The sequence below is a fragment of the Homarus americanus genome, unplaced genomic scaffold (genome assembly GCF_018991925.1).
Source record: "Homarus americanus isolate GMGI-L3 unplaced genomic scaffold, GMGI_Hamer_2.0 scaffold54332, whole genome shotgun sequence".
In the NCBI taxonomy this organism is placed as follows: domain Eukaryota; kingdom Metazoa; phylum Arthropoda; class Malacostraca; order Decapoda; family Nephropidae; genus Homarus; species Homarus americanus.
The window spans coordinates 191,549-206,910 of record NW_024744014.1 but is presented as its reverse complement, the minus strand read 5'-3'; the positions used below and the strand labels follow the sequence as shown (position 1 = coordinate 206,910).

The 15,362-nt window shown below is 39.1% G+C and overlaps 1 protein-coding gene across 2 annotated transcripts in view; it reads left to right on the top strand.

The window, feature by feature from the left end:
• LOC121877599 (sodium-dependent dopamine transporter-like) overlaps positions 1-14,923 on the top strand; it is an 83,335-nt gene extending 68,412 nt beyond the window's left edge. The window contains exons 8-15 of one of the 2 annotated variants that reach the window (XR_006091028.1): positions 1,020-1,123; positions 1,588-1,825; positions 2,907-3,035; positions 3,500-3,599; positions 6,005-6,105; positions 6,515-6,691; positions 7,347-13,292; positions 13,330-14,923. Coding sequence is in view for 1 of the 2 variants with exons in the window: in XM_042383400.1 (XP_042239334.1) it covers positions 1,020-1,123; positions 1,588-1,825; positions 2,907-3,035; positions 3,500-3,599; positions 6,005-6,105; positions 6,515-6,691; positions 7,347-7,466 (969 nt within the window). In the remaining variant the exon portion in view is untranslated. Of the gene's footprint in view, positions 1-1,019; positions 1,124-1,587; positions 1,826-2,906; positions 3,036-3,499; positions 3,600-6,004; positions 6,106-6,514; positions 6,692-7,346 lie in introns of both variants that reach the window. The other variant, XM_042383400.1, reaches the window with a different exon arrangement.
• The last annotated feature ends 439 nt before the right edge of the window (positions 14,924-15,362 follow it).

Below are 15,362 nucleotides of genomic sequence, written 5' to 3'. Positions count from 1 at the left end.
AGTTAGCTTTGAAAACTAATACATGGATTCCATTACATAAAAAACGTAATATTCACAGTTACTTACGAGCTGAATTTCACAGGATATCTGGACACACCGGCCTTACGTCCTTGTCCAGAATAAACATCAAGGATTCTTATAGGCTTACCGTGTTCCTTTACGTGCTTTTTCCTTGTATTTTGAAAGACGATGATAAGATTCAAAATGTTCCCCCAGCGAGGCATCGGTAACAGACGGCTGGACCTCAATAGGCGGCGGGGGAAATGGAGTCACCAATTAGGGCTATTCCCCAGCGCGAGTTCCCCGGTGACTAGCCCAGCGGGGACAGCGGTACTTTCTTACTTCTACCACCAAGCATCTTAAAGCCGTCTTCTTTGTCTTTTTAATATATACGCTACGTATTACATATTCCAAACACAATTTCAATCGGTTTCCAAGGTTATGGCGTCGCATATGGAAGGTAAAATTTGCTTTAGAAATTCCTCGGGTAAAGATGCGTGAATGTGATGCTCATAGGGGGCTTCGGCGGCCACCTGCTGTTTCCACACCTTTTGGCGTCAAAACTCGCGGAAAATGCGGGAGGGGCTATGATCAGGGGTGCCAACCTGTGAGCACCACACCCTGCACTACGTGTGTGTGTGTGTGTGTGTGTGCCTACAACCATTATCCGACATTGGTGGAATATACGCTGCTCAAACATCTGAAAATTACAAAGGTGTGATAACGCTAGTGACTAAACTTGCACACTACTTGACGGATGAAAATTAGACTCGTAAAGAAGGATTACAGTATAATGGTAAACTATTGTATATCTATTCAAATTATACATATATGAGTTATTTTAAAGTCTTATCCGTCAGATTTTAGCTGTAGAATATGTTAAGTCTAGTTCCGTCACTTAATTTTTAAGAGAAAATGTTCCCGCTTGTCTTCTCGTAACCCCCCCTTCTATATGACACGTACTGCAGGTGAGTCATGTATCTGCCCCACACTAACACAGGTGTCATGTGTACCGGTAGGTATGGGTAGACGCGGCCACGCAGATCTTCTTCAGCCTGGGGCCGGGCTTCGGGGTCCTTCTTGCCTTCGCCTCCTACAACAAGTTCCACAACAACGTCTACAAGTTAGTGCCTCCAATGTTCCTGGCCTGTAGTAGTCTGACCTCTGGCTAGTTATATTATGACCCTGTTGCTGACCTTTGACCTCTGTTGCTGGACTGGTCTGACCTCTTCTTAGTATGACCTGGTCTATTGCATTATGATCTAAACAGTTTTGACCTGACCATTACTTTAAGTTAAAGTGTATTGATAATTTTATTGAAGTTGTAAAGTCTCTCTCTCTCTCTCTCGAACTGTTATTTTCTTAATAGCCTTAAAAGGTGTAGTACATATTAAAATAAAATAAAAACATCCTTTCACCTCCCTCTTACATCTCATCTCCCCCACTTATCACCCCTACACGTCCCTCACTTATCACCCCTACACATCCCTCACTTATCACCCCTACACCTCCCCCACTTATCACCCCTACACCTCCCTCACTTATCACCCCTACACGTCCCTCACTAATCACCTCTCCCCCCACTAGGGATGCAATGGCCACCAGCCTCATCAACTGTTGCACCAGCTTCATCTCCGGGTTCGTCATCTTCTCTGTGCTGGGTTACATGAGTCACAAGAGCGGCAAACCCATCAACGAGGTGGTGGAGGAAGGACCCGGCCTGGTGTTCGTGGTGTACCCTGAGGCCATCGCTACCATGCCGGGCTCAACCTTCTGGGCCATTATATTCTTCATGATGCTTCTTACCCTCGGCCTCGACTCTTCTGTTAGTAGACGGGTGTTAGAGAGTATAAGTATGGTGTTAGAGTATAAGTATGGTGTTAGAGAGTATAAGTATAGTGTTAGAGTATAAGTATGGTGTTAGAGAGTATAAGTATGGTGTTAGAGAGTATAAGTATGGTGTTAGAGAGTATAAGTATGGTGTTAGAGAGTATAAGTATGGTGTTAGAGAGTATAAGTATGGTGTTAGAGAGTATAAGTATGATGTTAGAGTATAAGTATGGTGTTAGAGTATAAGTATGGTGTTAGAGAGGTGTTATACAAATTAAGTTAAGAACATGAGATAAAGTAAGGGGAGATTGTTATTGTATGAGAGCAGCCACTGACCCTGTGTAGGTGATGGGACCCACAAGTGAGCGTCTTTTTTTTTTTTCTTTTTTTTACGGGAAACAGCCCACCCGTGCACAGGTCATCGACTCACAACGGGGCCTGGGGGGCGAAAAAATAAGAGTAAAAAGAAATTACAAATAGAAGACAAAATACTATATTAATCTACACCACGAAGATGCCAGAAAAGCAGCTTTTTGAAGTGAGACAGATTGTAAGCGAGTGGTCGTGGATTCGATCTCCGGGCAGGGTGAACCTATAGGCAAGTTTCGTTACGTCATTTACCCATGGCAGTAATTAGGAATATGTTAATCGATTTACGGATGGTTGTGGTCCAGGGTATGGTTAGCCATGGCAGTTGGCGAGTTGTCCCGGTCTTCTTGGTTATATCCTGGACACTGGGTCATGCAGCTTAAACACTCACATTTAGATGACCCTCGGGCCGGCTAGCCTCGAACACCAGGGACAACCATTATATGATTACTGATACTATAGTCTACTAGATGGTGGAGTAAGTCTGCACAGTACAGTAGCTGCATTTCCATCAATATAGATTTAAAACTAACACATCAAGACATCAACAACCTCTGCCAGTAATCCTGTATTATTTTAGCCTTAAAAATAAAGATATTTTAACTGTCAAACAAGTGTCACGTTAAACGTTTCGCTGGTAACTGTAACTGCATGACTTATTGTAACTGCACCGTAGTTACTGTATTAACACTCGTCCTCACCCACAGTTCGGGGGGTCAGAGGCGGTGATCACGGCCCTCAGTGACGAGTTCCCCATCATTGGTCGTAACCGTAAGATCTTCGTCGCCATCCTCTTCTCCGTGGACTTCTTAGTCGGCCTCGCCTGCTGTACACAGGTGAGACACCCCCCCCCCCCAACTGGGTTTATATACTGTAAGGTTCACTATTAAACCATAAAACAGGGCAAATAATTTCACCCGGAATTATCCCCTTATCCATTAAATATTACCTTTAACAACAAGACTTAATAATGAAAGTTACATCAACACAGACCTGTCATATAGTGAGTGAGTGAGTGAGTAAGGTAAGGCACTCATCAAGGTAGTGTGAGTTAGGTAATTAAGTGAGTGAGTGAGTAAGGTAAGGTACTCATCAAGGTAGTGTGAGTTAGGTAATTAAGTGAGTGAGTGAGTAAGGTAAGGTACTCATCAAGGTAGTGTGAGTTAGGTAATTAAGTGAGTGAGTGAGTAAGGTGAGGTACTCATCAAGGCAGTGTGACTCAGGTAATTAAGTGAGTGAGTGAGTCAGGTAAGGTACTCATTAAGGTAGTATAACTCAGGTATAATTGACTCTTCCTTAGGGCGGATTCTACGTGTTTTCCGTGTTGGATCGCTACGCTGCTGGATACTCCATACTGTTCGCTGTCTTCTGTGAGGCCATCGCTGTCTCCTGGATATATGGTAAGTCTTTTGGCGTTTCGTTCGTTGACGGTGTTTGATGACTTGTATCTCGTGGTCATTGATTTTTTGTGGGGGGGAGGTTAGGTTAGGTTAGGGCAAATTAGGTTAGAAAGGTTAAGTTGGGTTAGATGCTGTATATTTGATTAGGTTAGGTTACGGAAAGTTAGGTTAAGATAAGCTAGGTTGGGTTAAGTTAGATTAGGTTAAGTCTCAAACGCTATTAGCAAACAGTTTTCAGTGTCAGGTTTATGGGTTCAGTGACCTCATCTATGAAGGTCAGGGGTCATGGGGGTCAGGCACTCAGTAGATCAGGTTAACTGTGAGGTGTGTTGACAATGGATGTGTTTACGTCATCAAATATTAACTTTCTATTAGGTTTTTTTTTATTCTATACAGTATAATTTTTTACCGAAACAAGCAAAACACACACACACACACACACACACAAGAACATTAAGAGAGAGAGAGAGAGAGAGAGAGAGAGAGAGATGAAAAAAAAATCAAGGCAGAAATAGAAGAGGAAATGGGAACTTACAGGAAGAGATAGAAGAGAAAAGTGACAATGAAGGAACAAGGAGGAGGGGGAAGTGAAGGAGGGAGAGTGTGTGGATGAGAGACTTGACACTAGTACAATGGCACTGTAGGGGGCAGGGGGTCGATATGTTCCAGGCACCTCAACAGCACTATGTAGATGGGGGGGAGATCTAGTACACTACATGGAGCTGAGATACTGAGGTAAATTTTTGCATAGGGATTGTAATGATAAGAAAGAATAATTAACAAAAATGGTCTATTGAAGATTAAAAAGTACATAAAGAATAAAGGGTGATACATAGAAGTAATAAAAACAAGAATATTTGTGAGAACGAAAACAAACTAATGTAGAAAAAATTGGTGCATCGGAGAATAAGGGAACTAAGTACATATAAGATAATTATCTTAACATATATATATATATATATATATATATTTCATTAGCCCACACCCTTCTACATATAATCAACATCTCACCCCGCCAGGATTCGAACTCACAATCTTATGACTGTGACCGGGGAACGTTACCTCTGGGCTACCAGGACACTAAAAGCAGTCCTAGACTCTGTTATATTTCACACAAAGCCTGTTCAACGAGCATATGGCGCCGTGAACCTCTAATGGGGACTATCCATGCCGCTTAGGTAATCAGAGTAACGTTTTACCAAATCTGGCTTCGAAACATGAGGATCCATATATATACATGGACCTATGCACCTGTTAACAGAACACAGTCCCGTTGAAAACGACAACGACGAAGAAGAACCTCAAATAAATACGAAAGCTGAAGAAAGTGAAGCGATTTGTATGAGAGAAAACGGAAAACATAAACTAGTAAAAGAAAACGGAGATGTCGCGAGTAGGACTGAGGTAAAACAATAACAGGTAGAAACGTGATAAAGAAAAATATACGAGCTTGAAATAATACATAATAGTATCTGAGGCGTTATATAATATAGTATTATATATATAGGATGAAAAGTGAGTGGGAGTGAGAAACAGAGATGGGGGGAGGTGGTAGCAAATGTCGAGGCTTAGAGAGATAGAGAGAAAAATACTAAATTGGAGGAGAGAGAGAGAGAGAGAGTAGGGGCTTAGTAGAGAGAGATAAAGGTCAGAAATTGGAGAGGGAGAATAGTAGCCAATATGGGAGCTTAGAAGAGAGAGATAGAGGCGAAATAATAGCCATTGTAGGAGGGAACTTATCAAAGAGAAAGGGATAAATGAAAATAAATTTAAAACAAAGAAAATTGGTGGTTACAAACAAGGAAGGAAGAAAGAAAAGAGAGGGAGGAAGAAAGGAAGTGGTGAAAGAGGTTTAGAGAGTTGATATATGGCCGACTCCCCCTCCCCCAGGTCACTCCCACCATAATATTGAGGCAAATAACGCCAGACAGGATATACCAACCCGGCCACGATATTGTCATTAACTGTTTTATTACAGGAGCTGCTGCCGTATATATATCAGACGGTGGGGTGGGGGGGGTGGAACCTTTTATGGGTGGGGAGAGGAGGAAAGGAGGGTGGGGGTGTTGGTACTTTTTATGAGTGTGGGGGAGGGAGGAGGGGGTGGGGGAACATTTTTATGGGGTGGGGAATATTTAATAGGGTTACCAAAAGACCTCAGATCTATCTTGGGTATATATAGTGCTAACAATACAAGATGACCTATTGTTACTGTTGGATCTTGAAACTTCTTTAACCCTTTGGCTGTCGGAGGTTTCCCTAAACTGAATAAAATCGTCTGGCGGTAGTTAGAATAAAACAAAATAGTGAGGGAATTGTATCGAAAGGGTTAATGATGGGGGGCGGGTCTTGGGACCTTTTTGTGGATCATAGCGGCGAGTGTATACAAACAAGTCATCTTACAGGTATAGACCGGCTGCAAGACGACATCAGGGAGATGATCGGTTTCGCCCCGGGTCTCTACTGGCGCACTTGTCTCAAATTCTTCGCTCCTGCCTTCATCGGCGTGAGTATGTGTGGTTGTTTCCCTTAATGGCAGACAAATGCTAACAAATATATTTGAACTCCATGACACCTGTAGTCATCAACACACTGCACCACAACAACACAAGCAGTCTCCGTCAGACAGAAAGTGCGCCCCTAGAACGAGCCTCACGCTGTAGTGAACGTTCCTGTATCATCCCCATTATAACTGCTTGACTCCTCACCTTCAACCATACGCAGGTTCACTACACAACTGTGTCGCCTGCATTAACTGACACACTGATACCATATCTTAACACCTACGACAGATAGACAGGGACAGCAATAATTAACTCCCACAAAGTTATGTAACACATGACACACCGCAAAACATGTGGCACCACATAGACTCCCCGGCTCCCCCACCACCTAACATAACCACATGTCCCCAGATCATCATCGTGTACGGCCTCATCACATACAAGCCGCTGTCCGCCTCTGATCCGGAGGCTTTCCCCTGGTGGACAGACCTCATAGGCTGGATCATGGCTGGCTCCTCCATGATCATGATCCCCTTCGTCGCCATTTACAAGATAATCAAGGTTCCTGGTCCTGCGACATTACGCCAGGTGAGTTACTTGTGAGTGTTTTCATCTGGTGTGGTGAGTCACGTGAGAACTCTTTCGTCCTTATTGATTACAGTACAGTACTAATATAAGAACTCGCCCAGTTAAAACACATCTCCATCTTTGGCCACATATACGTAATCAGGTACTGATAGTTCACGTGAGTCACTATCACCCGCACACTTGAGTAACAAGTGAACGATATCGTCCTTTGATTACAGACTTTTTAACATGTCAGGTCATATTATCAGGTATTTTACAGTGTGATCATACATACAGTAGCTACTAAGACGAGTATTTGTTACCTTAGTAAGAATAATAACGCATACTGTACTGTACGTGTTAGAATTTCATGACAAAAACAGACCAGAGGAGAATAGTTCATTATTATTGTAAATCTTATTGTGCAGCCATGCGAAGTTTAATAACTTGTTCATAAGGACGTATACTGTACAGTGTACACCCAGAGTTTTGGCAAAGTAGCAGTACAGTATATTCTTAGATACATATAAAGCAAGTTTAAGATGAGGTGTTGGAGTATAAAACAGTCTGCACTTGTAGTTTATGTTGGTATTTTGCTTATAATTGTTTGCTTATGCATCTGGTAATTTATTTGTGTTTTTACTTAGCAGTTTACTTATGTATGGTATTGTTGCAGCGGCTGAAGATCCTGACAACGCCGTGGAGGGATCAGCAGGTGTCTGTAGGTAACGGGGTGAGAGCCGAGACCAACCAGATCATCCTTAACTCTGACACTCCCGCGCCAGACCAAGTGTAGCCACCACGCCTCCCTACAACACTACAACAACAAAATGAAATATTAACAACAAAACTGCCCTCCAAGCTCCCGACACTAGAACAAGTGAACCACGAGACTGAAGAGTTTTAACGGAAGTATCTGATAAGGTAGACGCAATGCAGTTACAACTAGAAAATCACCTGATAAAATAGTTATAGGTTCTGTAAGTCAGCCAGCAGTCATGAGGCGACAATGAACTCCAACACTGGAGAAACAGCAGCTGCACGCTTCCCTGGACCGCTCACCCGTCATCTATACATATCAACTGACCATATTTATAAAGGGACAAACTTCCTCTCATGCCATAAAATTCCAAGCCGATGGTACATTTTTTCAAGGGACAACACAAGGGGACCTGGGCAAGTCTTCTACCATTTGATGTTGACGGGAACCTAATGACCAAGGTCGGATGTTTACCGTTCTCAGCAGGAGCATGTTGTTGTGCCACCAGAGGTTACCAGACCTTAACCCTGAAACTACACGTCAACAGCAGCCAGGTTATACTACGTAACTGTTAGTTTTAAATGTTGGTGAAATATGAGAATATTTAGGAATATTAACACCATCACTAGTTGTTCAGTGGGGAGTAACTTAGCTCTTGATTAGGGTAACTTTTGCATAGTTTACTTGTTTGGTTTTTGCTGTAATGTCTGGTGGTACAATTTTATGCTTCATTAGAAGATTTGATAAATTATAGACATTGGTACTGTATATGAGTAAAATATAAACAACATGACCAATACTAACTGTTTCTGAATATTGTAGTACAATCTAACAATGTATGAATCTAACAGTGTCAAAATCTAACACAAATGTATCAATTGATGTAGTAACAAGATCTAACCGATTGTATGAGTCTAACATAGAATGGTAAAGCCTAACCTTGTATGACTGGTAATAGTGCTGTATGTAGATTTATTGTGTACTATATTACTGTAGGTGTGTTATTCTGTGCGTCTCACTACATGACTTGGTCGCCATCATAATCTCTCTGATATGTCTTAGTCTAGTTTGTGGCGTCACCGCTCAGTTTCTGGTGTTATGATTTAATTTAATACCTTTACGTGTGTGTTTCGTCGGAGTTTTTATATTAAATGGCGGAGCTTATTCGTGGCGTCCAACATCAAGTAATTGGCATTGATTATGTTGATAATTCACATCACTTCCTCGACCCCGGATTCTGAGGAAAAATAGTGGTTCTTGAGCTGACCAGCCCACAGGGGATGATAACTGCAGTATATGGTGTCCAAACAACAGATCGTGCAAGCAAATAAGCCTGATCCACGCAACACACTACTGTACTGTACTTGCGTTTACTAATATAACTGGAGCTTGCCTCATCACAACAGCTGAGCAGTTTTTGTAGCGCTTCATCATTCTGTCTGTGGCTGGGTCATCACAGTACTGTTAAGTTTATAATGTTCGTGGCTATAGTTGTTTGTGTACACCGACTTGTGTAGCGGTAGGCAGTGTAAATAAGAGGATGTGTGGACGCTGGATGTCCCTGAAGGTAGGTGTACCTGTATCTGTCAACATGGATTAGTTTTCATGGTTTATAACTAGTCAAAATAATGCCTCATTAGATAAATAATCAAAGTCTTCACTTTACTTGAACGTGACTATATAGTTCATGGGCAGTGTGACAGTATCTTGTAGGAGTTAAGATTAGAGAGAAGGAAAATGCCTCAAGTGTTATGTGAAGGTACTGTACTGGGGGTAGAAGAACGGTTTTTGTTTAGTTGTTCGTAATTGTTTTTAGCTCCCTGTTGGTCAGCACCAGGGTCAGTCGACGTTTGTGTAGTGGTAAGGCAACAGGTATTAGTATTAGTCTGTCAGTGTCCGTATACAGTGGTCAATAGTCAAGTCTGTCCAGTTATATTGTATTGTATTTTACAGATTATAAAACTGCCTTTCCGAATGGCATTATCTTAGTAAACAAAAGAATGTAACCACCTGAGAAATCACACCGAACTTTGTGACGTGACGTGAAACACTCATTTGAATGACTTGTCTTAGCAGAGCAGTCACATGTCATGCATCAGGTCTTTGTTTACAGGGCAAATACTGCGATCTTTTTGTTTACAGAGGTCCATCATCTTGACTCACATGGAGATCTCATTTGGTAAATATTTGTGAAGCTATTTTCGTATGAGTCTACAATAATTATGTAGGAGAAATTTAAAGAAGTTAAAATGCACGTAAGATAATGGATACAACAACGGTTTATCATCACATGTCACTAGTTTTGTTACTCAGTGGTAGACATATTGACAACAAGTTAGGAAGGGAAATATTAAAATTGTGCAATAATACCATGTATCCGCGGTCACTGCTGTATGGAAAGCGAAGACCTGTATAGTATAGTACAGTACATTATATAATCCCAGGTCTATGTAACTGTGAATTTGTATGAACTATTTAGATTACAGCAAATACCAATTTTAGAGGTTTTGATAGAATAGTATATCTAATAATTCTTAATGTCGATGGACTAGTGTAGTTACTGAAGTAGTTAGGCGCTTAAAGACCTTAGAAAGTTTTAAGCGTAGTGATAACATTACTCCATCAACAAGAGCATTTGTTTATATATGTCGCATAAGTTATTTTTGGTGCCGTTAATACCCAGATGATTCATGACACAAACATTCCTATAACGAATACTGAGACTTTCGTTGTTTGTTATTCAACTAAAACGTTTTTTTTTTCGTGACAATATACCGTACTGCATGATTGTCTCTGTCAGACGTAGAAGTTGCACCGTGTACACAACGGTGCAACATGTGCTCTATAAACACGCAATTTTCAATGATTCTCAAACTTTAACTGCGGAGTTATTACCGGTAAAACGTGTATATTAATGATGCTGTTGTAATAACCTATTAACATATTCAACTCTGTGTCCTTATGTACATAAAACAGGGCTTGTTCACGCGTAGTTATGGAAATTTTGAGCAGTTCTGTGATTTTTTTTAAATCTCTTGTTTTATTGAAGATTTAGGCTTACCAGAGTTCTTCCACTGACCAATTAATATTTTTTTTTTCGTGTTCGTGTCACAAGTCATCCTTACAAATAGAAATATTGCTAAAATTTATAACCTTGTTAATGACACATGTATGGTAATAATTAAGTGTTTGTGATCTATACTGGACTACTAGATAAGTTTTTGGGATAAGTATAGTCATTATATTTATATGAGTGAGAACAGTGCTTCACGGTTTGGCAGGTTCTCGCCCGCCTGTGTACAACTCAGCTCTGGTAGCGAGTTTGTCAACATTTATACTCTTGTATAGTCATATAAAGCGTTTTAGTGTTGTGAATATATTTGTAGAATTAATTGTTCTGTTAGAAGATGTAAGTGTGTATAAACGTTGGTTTTCAACATTGGAAAATAATACAAGTTTCAGCAAGTGCTCCGTAAGATACTGTGGAGCAGAGGACACGACAGTAGTTGCTGTAAGCTGCACTGCTGGCTGGTTGCACAAGGTCCCTGTAATTGTGTACTGTAATTAACGTGAAATTATAGTTCGATAATAGGAGCATTTATATAAACAAATCAGTGCACAAGAGGATATCAGTTGAGAGTCCGTGTCAACTCTGTTCACCAAAAGCTGAAGATGTTCTGAACACCCCTGTGTGGTAACCACCAAGCAGGTTTATAAGAAGAGCAGGGCAGGTCAGCCTTCAAATCTAGTCTAATCCTATTGACACCAGGACTGTGATTGTCCTGACAGGATCTGGGTGAGCAAAATCTGTTCATATAAACCAACACTTTATTTGGATTTGGTACGACAGTCATATTTTTGTCTACTGTAGTACTGTACTGTAAGGCAGAGCTTTATTAACAGTAAATTTATATATAAAGTTAACACATGAATTCCGTTGAACCTCAGTTAGTAGGGAGTCGTCAGCCACAGACAACTATATGTTTCATGACGTAAGACAAGCGTGGTGTTGGGCTCTGCAAGTGCCTGGTTCATGTTAGACTTCCTGGGCGTGAGGCGTCGCGCGCGGCTCACTACGCCAGCCACCTCACCTCACCTCACCTTCGTATATGTATGACTCAGTTTGCTTTTTATGTTTTATTTATTACATTTTATATTCCTTCAAGAACCGAGTCTACCTAACCTGGACTTTTTTATGCCTGTTTGTGGCTTTTGTCATGACTACTTGAGTGTTACATGATTTAAGTTCAACGTGTTTCTAGGTAGTAAATATTGAACTAAAGATTTGTAGAGACAACTAATTAGTACATACATACATTGTTAAGAGGTAGGGTATAATCGCAGTTTTTTGTACAGTGTGGTATACTATAGACCGCGACCAGTGTTTATGACAGCTGCTCGGGGTTTTAAAGACATTTTTTTTTCGACGCTGTTGAGAAGTTTTTGTTTCTTACATGTAGTCTTAAGGTTTAACGAGGATTACTTGTTTCATTTGTAAGTGGAATTGTAAAGATTTTGTGAAGAATGCATATTATTCAGCGTAGTGTAAGATATCACGTTCGTATCTGAGGGTGCGGGGAATTTGTCACATATTTTCCCGCCTGACGCTCCTGTGTATTTATGAGAAATATGCTAAACACAGCCATTGGCATATTTCAGGGTGCTTGTAGATATGTTATTGTTTGTGAGTGAGATTGTTTAATATATAGAGTTTCACCATATATCACACATTGTTTTCGTTGACACGTGTTTTCCTGGAAATATACAGTATTCTGTCCGGAAGGTAATTTTTTTATGATTATACTTTTTTGTTATTGATTTCTGACGTCAAAGAGAAGGACCAGTCAATAGGCATTATTCCACGTCAGTAGTCAAGCGAGTGTCAGAATCTAATCAGAATTTATTGCAGTTTTCGAACATGTTCTTAGAGTGTAGTTTCATTAGATTTAGATTGTCTTGGTACAAACAAAGCCTTTTATAAAGATTTTCGAACCTTGTGATCGAGAGTCGAGAGCAGCCATACAGAAGGATTTGTTCAGTGCCATTCTGTACCGTCAGACCTCAACAAGTTAACAACAACAAACATAGCCGCCGCATGTTACAGTTTACGGCCTTCTGTTTTGTTTTCTCTAGTCATGTTCTAACTGTATAACATTCGATAGTTAATTGAAATTCACTCCTTAATTTCATCATCAAACAACATAAGACTACCAAATACTTAAAAAAAAATGTGAATGTTGATGTCTTAGTATTTGAATAGACTACCAACTTTCCCAGATTCTCAAAAAATAACAAATTACAACATGACTAAACAGAGATTAACAAAATAGATTGCTAGCGGACACTATAATTTGTATACGGTCTGAATTAATGTTTGTGCTGCCAGTGTTGTAGCAAACAGGCGAAGCGGATCCACTTTTTTAGTTTCATTTACGTTAATATTTTTTTTTATTACGTGAGGACAAGGTATTAATACAGAAATTACGTTAGGATATTTGTTTCTAGATAAAAAAATGCGTTCTCTCTCTCTCTCTCACTTTACGCGAGGATAAAGTATTAATTCACCAGTCGCTTAGGTATCCATTTAAAGATTTTTATTCGTGGCGTAAAACTGGAGTCATTTATTAATATAACCATTGAGTTAATAGCATTTCATTTGCTAGTTATAGTGCTGGTAACTGTTTACTGGTAATGGCTGATATTGGCTAGTTGAGAGTGACTGGATATATTGTATTATTAGTTGTTTATAAGCTAATTAAAAATAAAATAAAATATTACATTTCTGATACAAGTTGTGATTCAGAAAAAAGTTAACTAAAATACTAATGCAATTTTGAGTGGTCAGGTCAAGTCAGGTTAGAGGTCAGGTCGAGAGGTCAGGTCAAACATACCAAGAGAGGTCAGGTCGAGAGGTCACAGAAAGCGGTCATTTGAGTTATTGTAAATACTGTAAGTCTCTTACGTACAGGTGAGGTCGGCAGGTAAAATTGTAAAACAGTATATTACAAAGAGGTCACTTCTAGAGGTCATAATAAACTGCTGAGGTCACCAGGTCATGTGATATAATAGAGGTCACATCTAGAGGTCATAAACTGCTGAGGTCACCAGGTCTTGTGATATAAAGAGGTCATAATAAACTACTAAGAGGTTATGAGGTCATTTATATAAAGTAAAAGAGGTCATTGAAAGGTCACATAAGTAATTAAACAGACAGTACCAGAGTCATGTACAGAAAAGATTAAATACTCGATAAAGGAGCCATAAAGGGTCAATAAGTAATTAACAAGGTCATACGAGGTCATAGTTATAAAGAGGTCATTCAGAATTATAATAAACAGATTATAAAAAGGTCAGCTAGGGTCACCTTTGAAGGTCAGCCCCAAATACTTGATGAGAGCCATAATGGGTCAGATAAATAATTAACAAGGTCATACGAGGTCATAGCTATCAAGAGGTTATTTAGTCTCATGATAGATCTTAATAAGGTCAGATGGAGTCACATGCGAAGGTCAGCTCTAACCAGTTCGTTTATTGGTTGACTCCTCCTAGCCAATCAGCGCCTTTGTTGGTATCTCGTATCCAGTATCTAATTGGTACACTCTTAACCAATAAGCTGCCAGTATTTCAGCAAATCGAAATTACAGCATAGATTTTTTTTATCACGTGAATTTACTTATTAAAAACTTGTGATCTGTCGGATTGAGAATTAAAAGAAAAAATCCCTCACACGCAAGAAACATTACCAGTAAGATCAGGAAAGGCGAAAATTTTTGGATGATTAAACGTAGCATAAATAATAATAATAACTGAATAAATACATATATAATGACAGTCAGTAACCAACAGTACTTCTAGCAAATAATTGGTTTAAGCTTTCGTTTATTCATTCTGTTTTAAAGACATTATATTTCTGCAAAAGGTTTAGTATTGAAAAATTTATCCATTATTAATAAAAAAAAATATATTGATTAATTAAGGACCTAACATAACGACATTCTTACTTGTTAATAAATATATGGGACAACAGATGAGAGAGTATGTAGTCCCCGCGAGCTTATTACCAGTGTGTTCGGGTACCTCGGGTCTCTGTGTTCGAATCCAGTTATTGGTTTATTTTAATACAGTTTTACGGTGAGTTAGGTTTATTTAAGGAAAATTTTAGGGATGCAAGTTTTTCATTTTTTATTTTTATTTTATTTTTTTGTTTTTTGAGGAAGTTTTAAAATATTTTGGGAGAATATTTGTGGATGTCGTGAATAGTCTTGTGTACGCCTCTCGTAAACACCATGTATTTATTATTATTATTATTATTATTATTATTATTATTATTATTATTGTTATTATTATTATTATTATTATTATTATTATTATTATTATTATTATTATTGTAATTATTATTGTTATTATTATTATCAAAAGAGAATGTCGTCATTATGCAACTTTGTACGCGTTCTGTGCTTTACTTATGACAAATAGAGAATCTTACATTATTATTAAGTAGTTTTATTCCAAACCTATATCGACTTTGTATAAGGAATTGGATCCCCCTGTTGAAGCCTCGCGGTGACGGTGAAGTAGTGTCTGATCCTCTTGTGAGTTTATACAGGTAATGGTGGATTTAGTACACTGTCGTGTGAACATTTTAAAGAGTAATGTGACTTAGACATTTATTAAAGTAACTCCCGTAGCCTAAAACGGTAGTAATTACAATTCCTTGTTTCGGTAAACAGTTGAAATTCCTATGTAGTAGAATTTGTTAATGTAATTAATACGGGTTTTTGTGTCCAGTTAATAATACGACTTTCTACAACTAAATACCTTATTAATACGGCTTTCTATAACTAAAAACCTTATTAATACGACTTTCTACAACTAAAAACCTTATTAATACGGCTTTCTATAACTAAAAACCTTATTAATATGGCTTTCTAT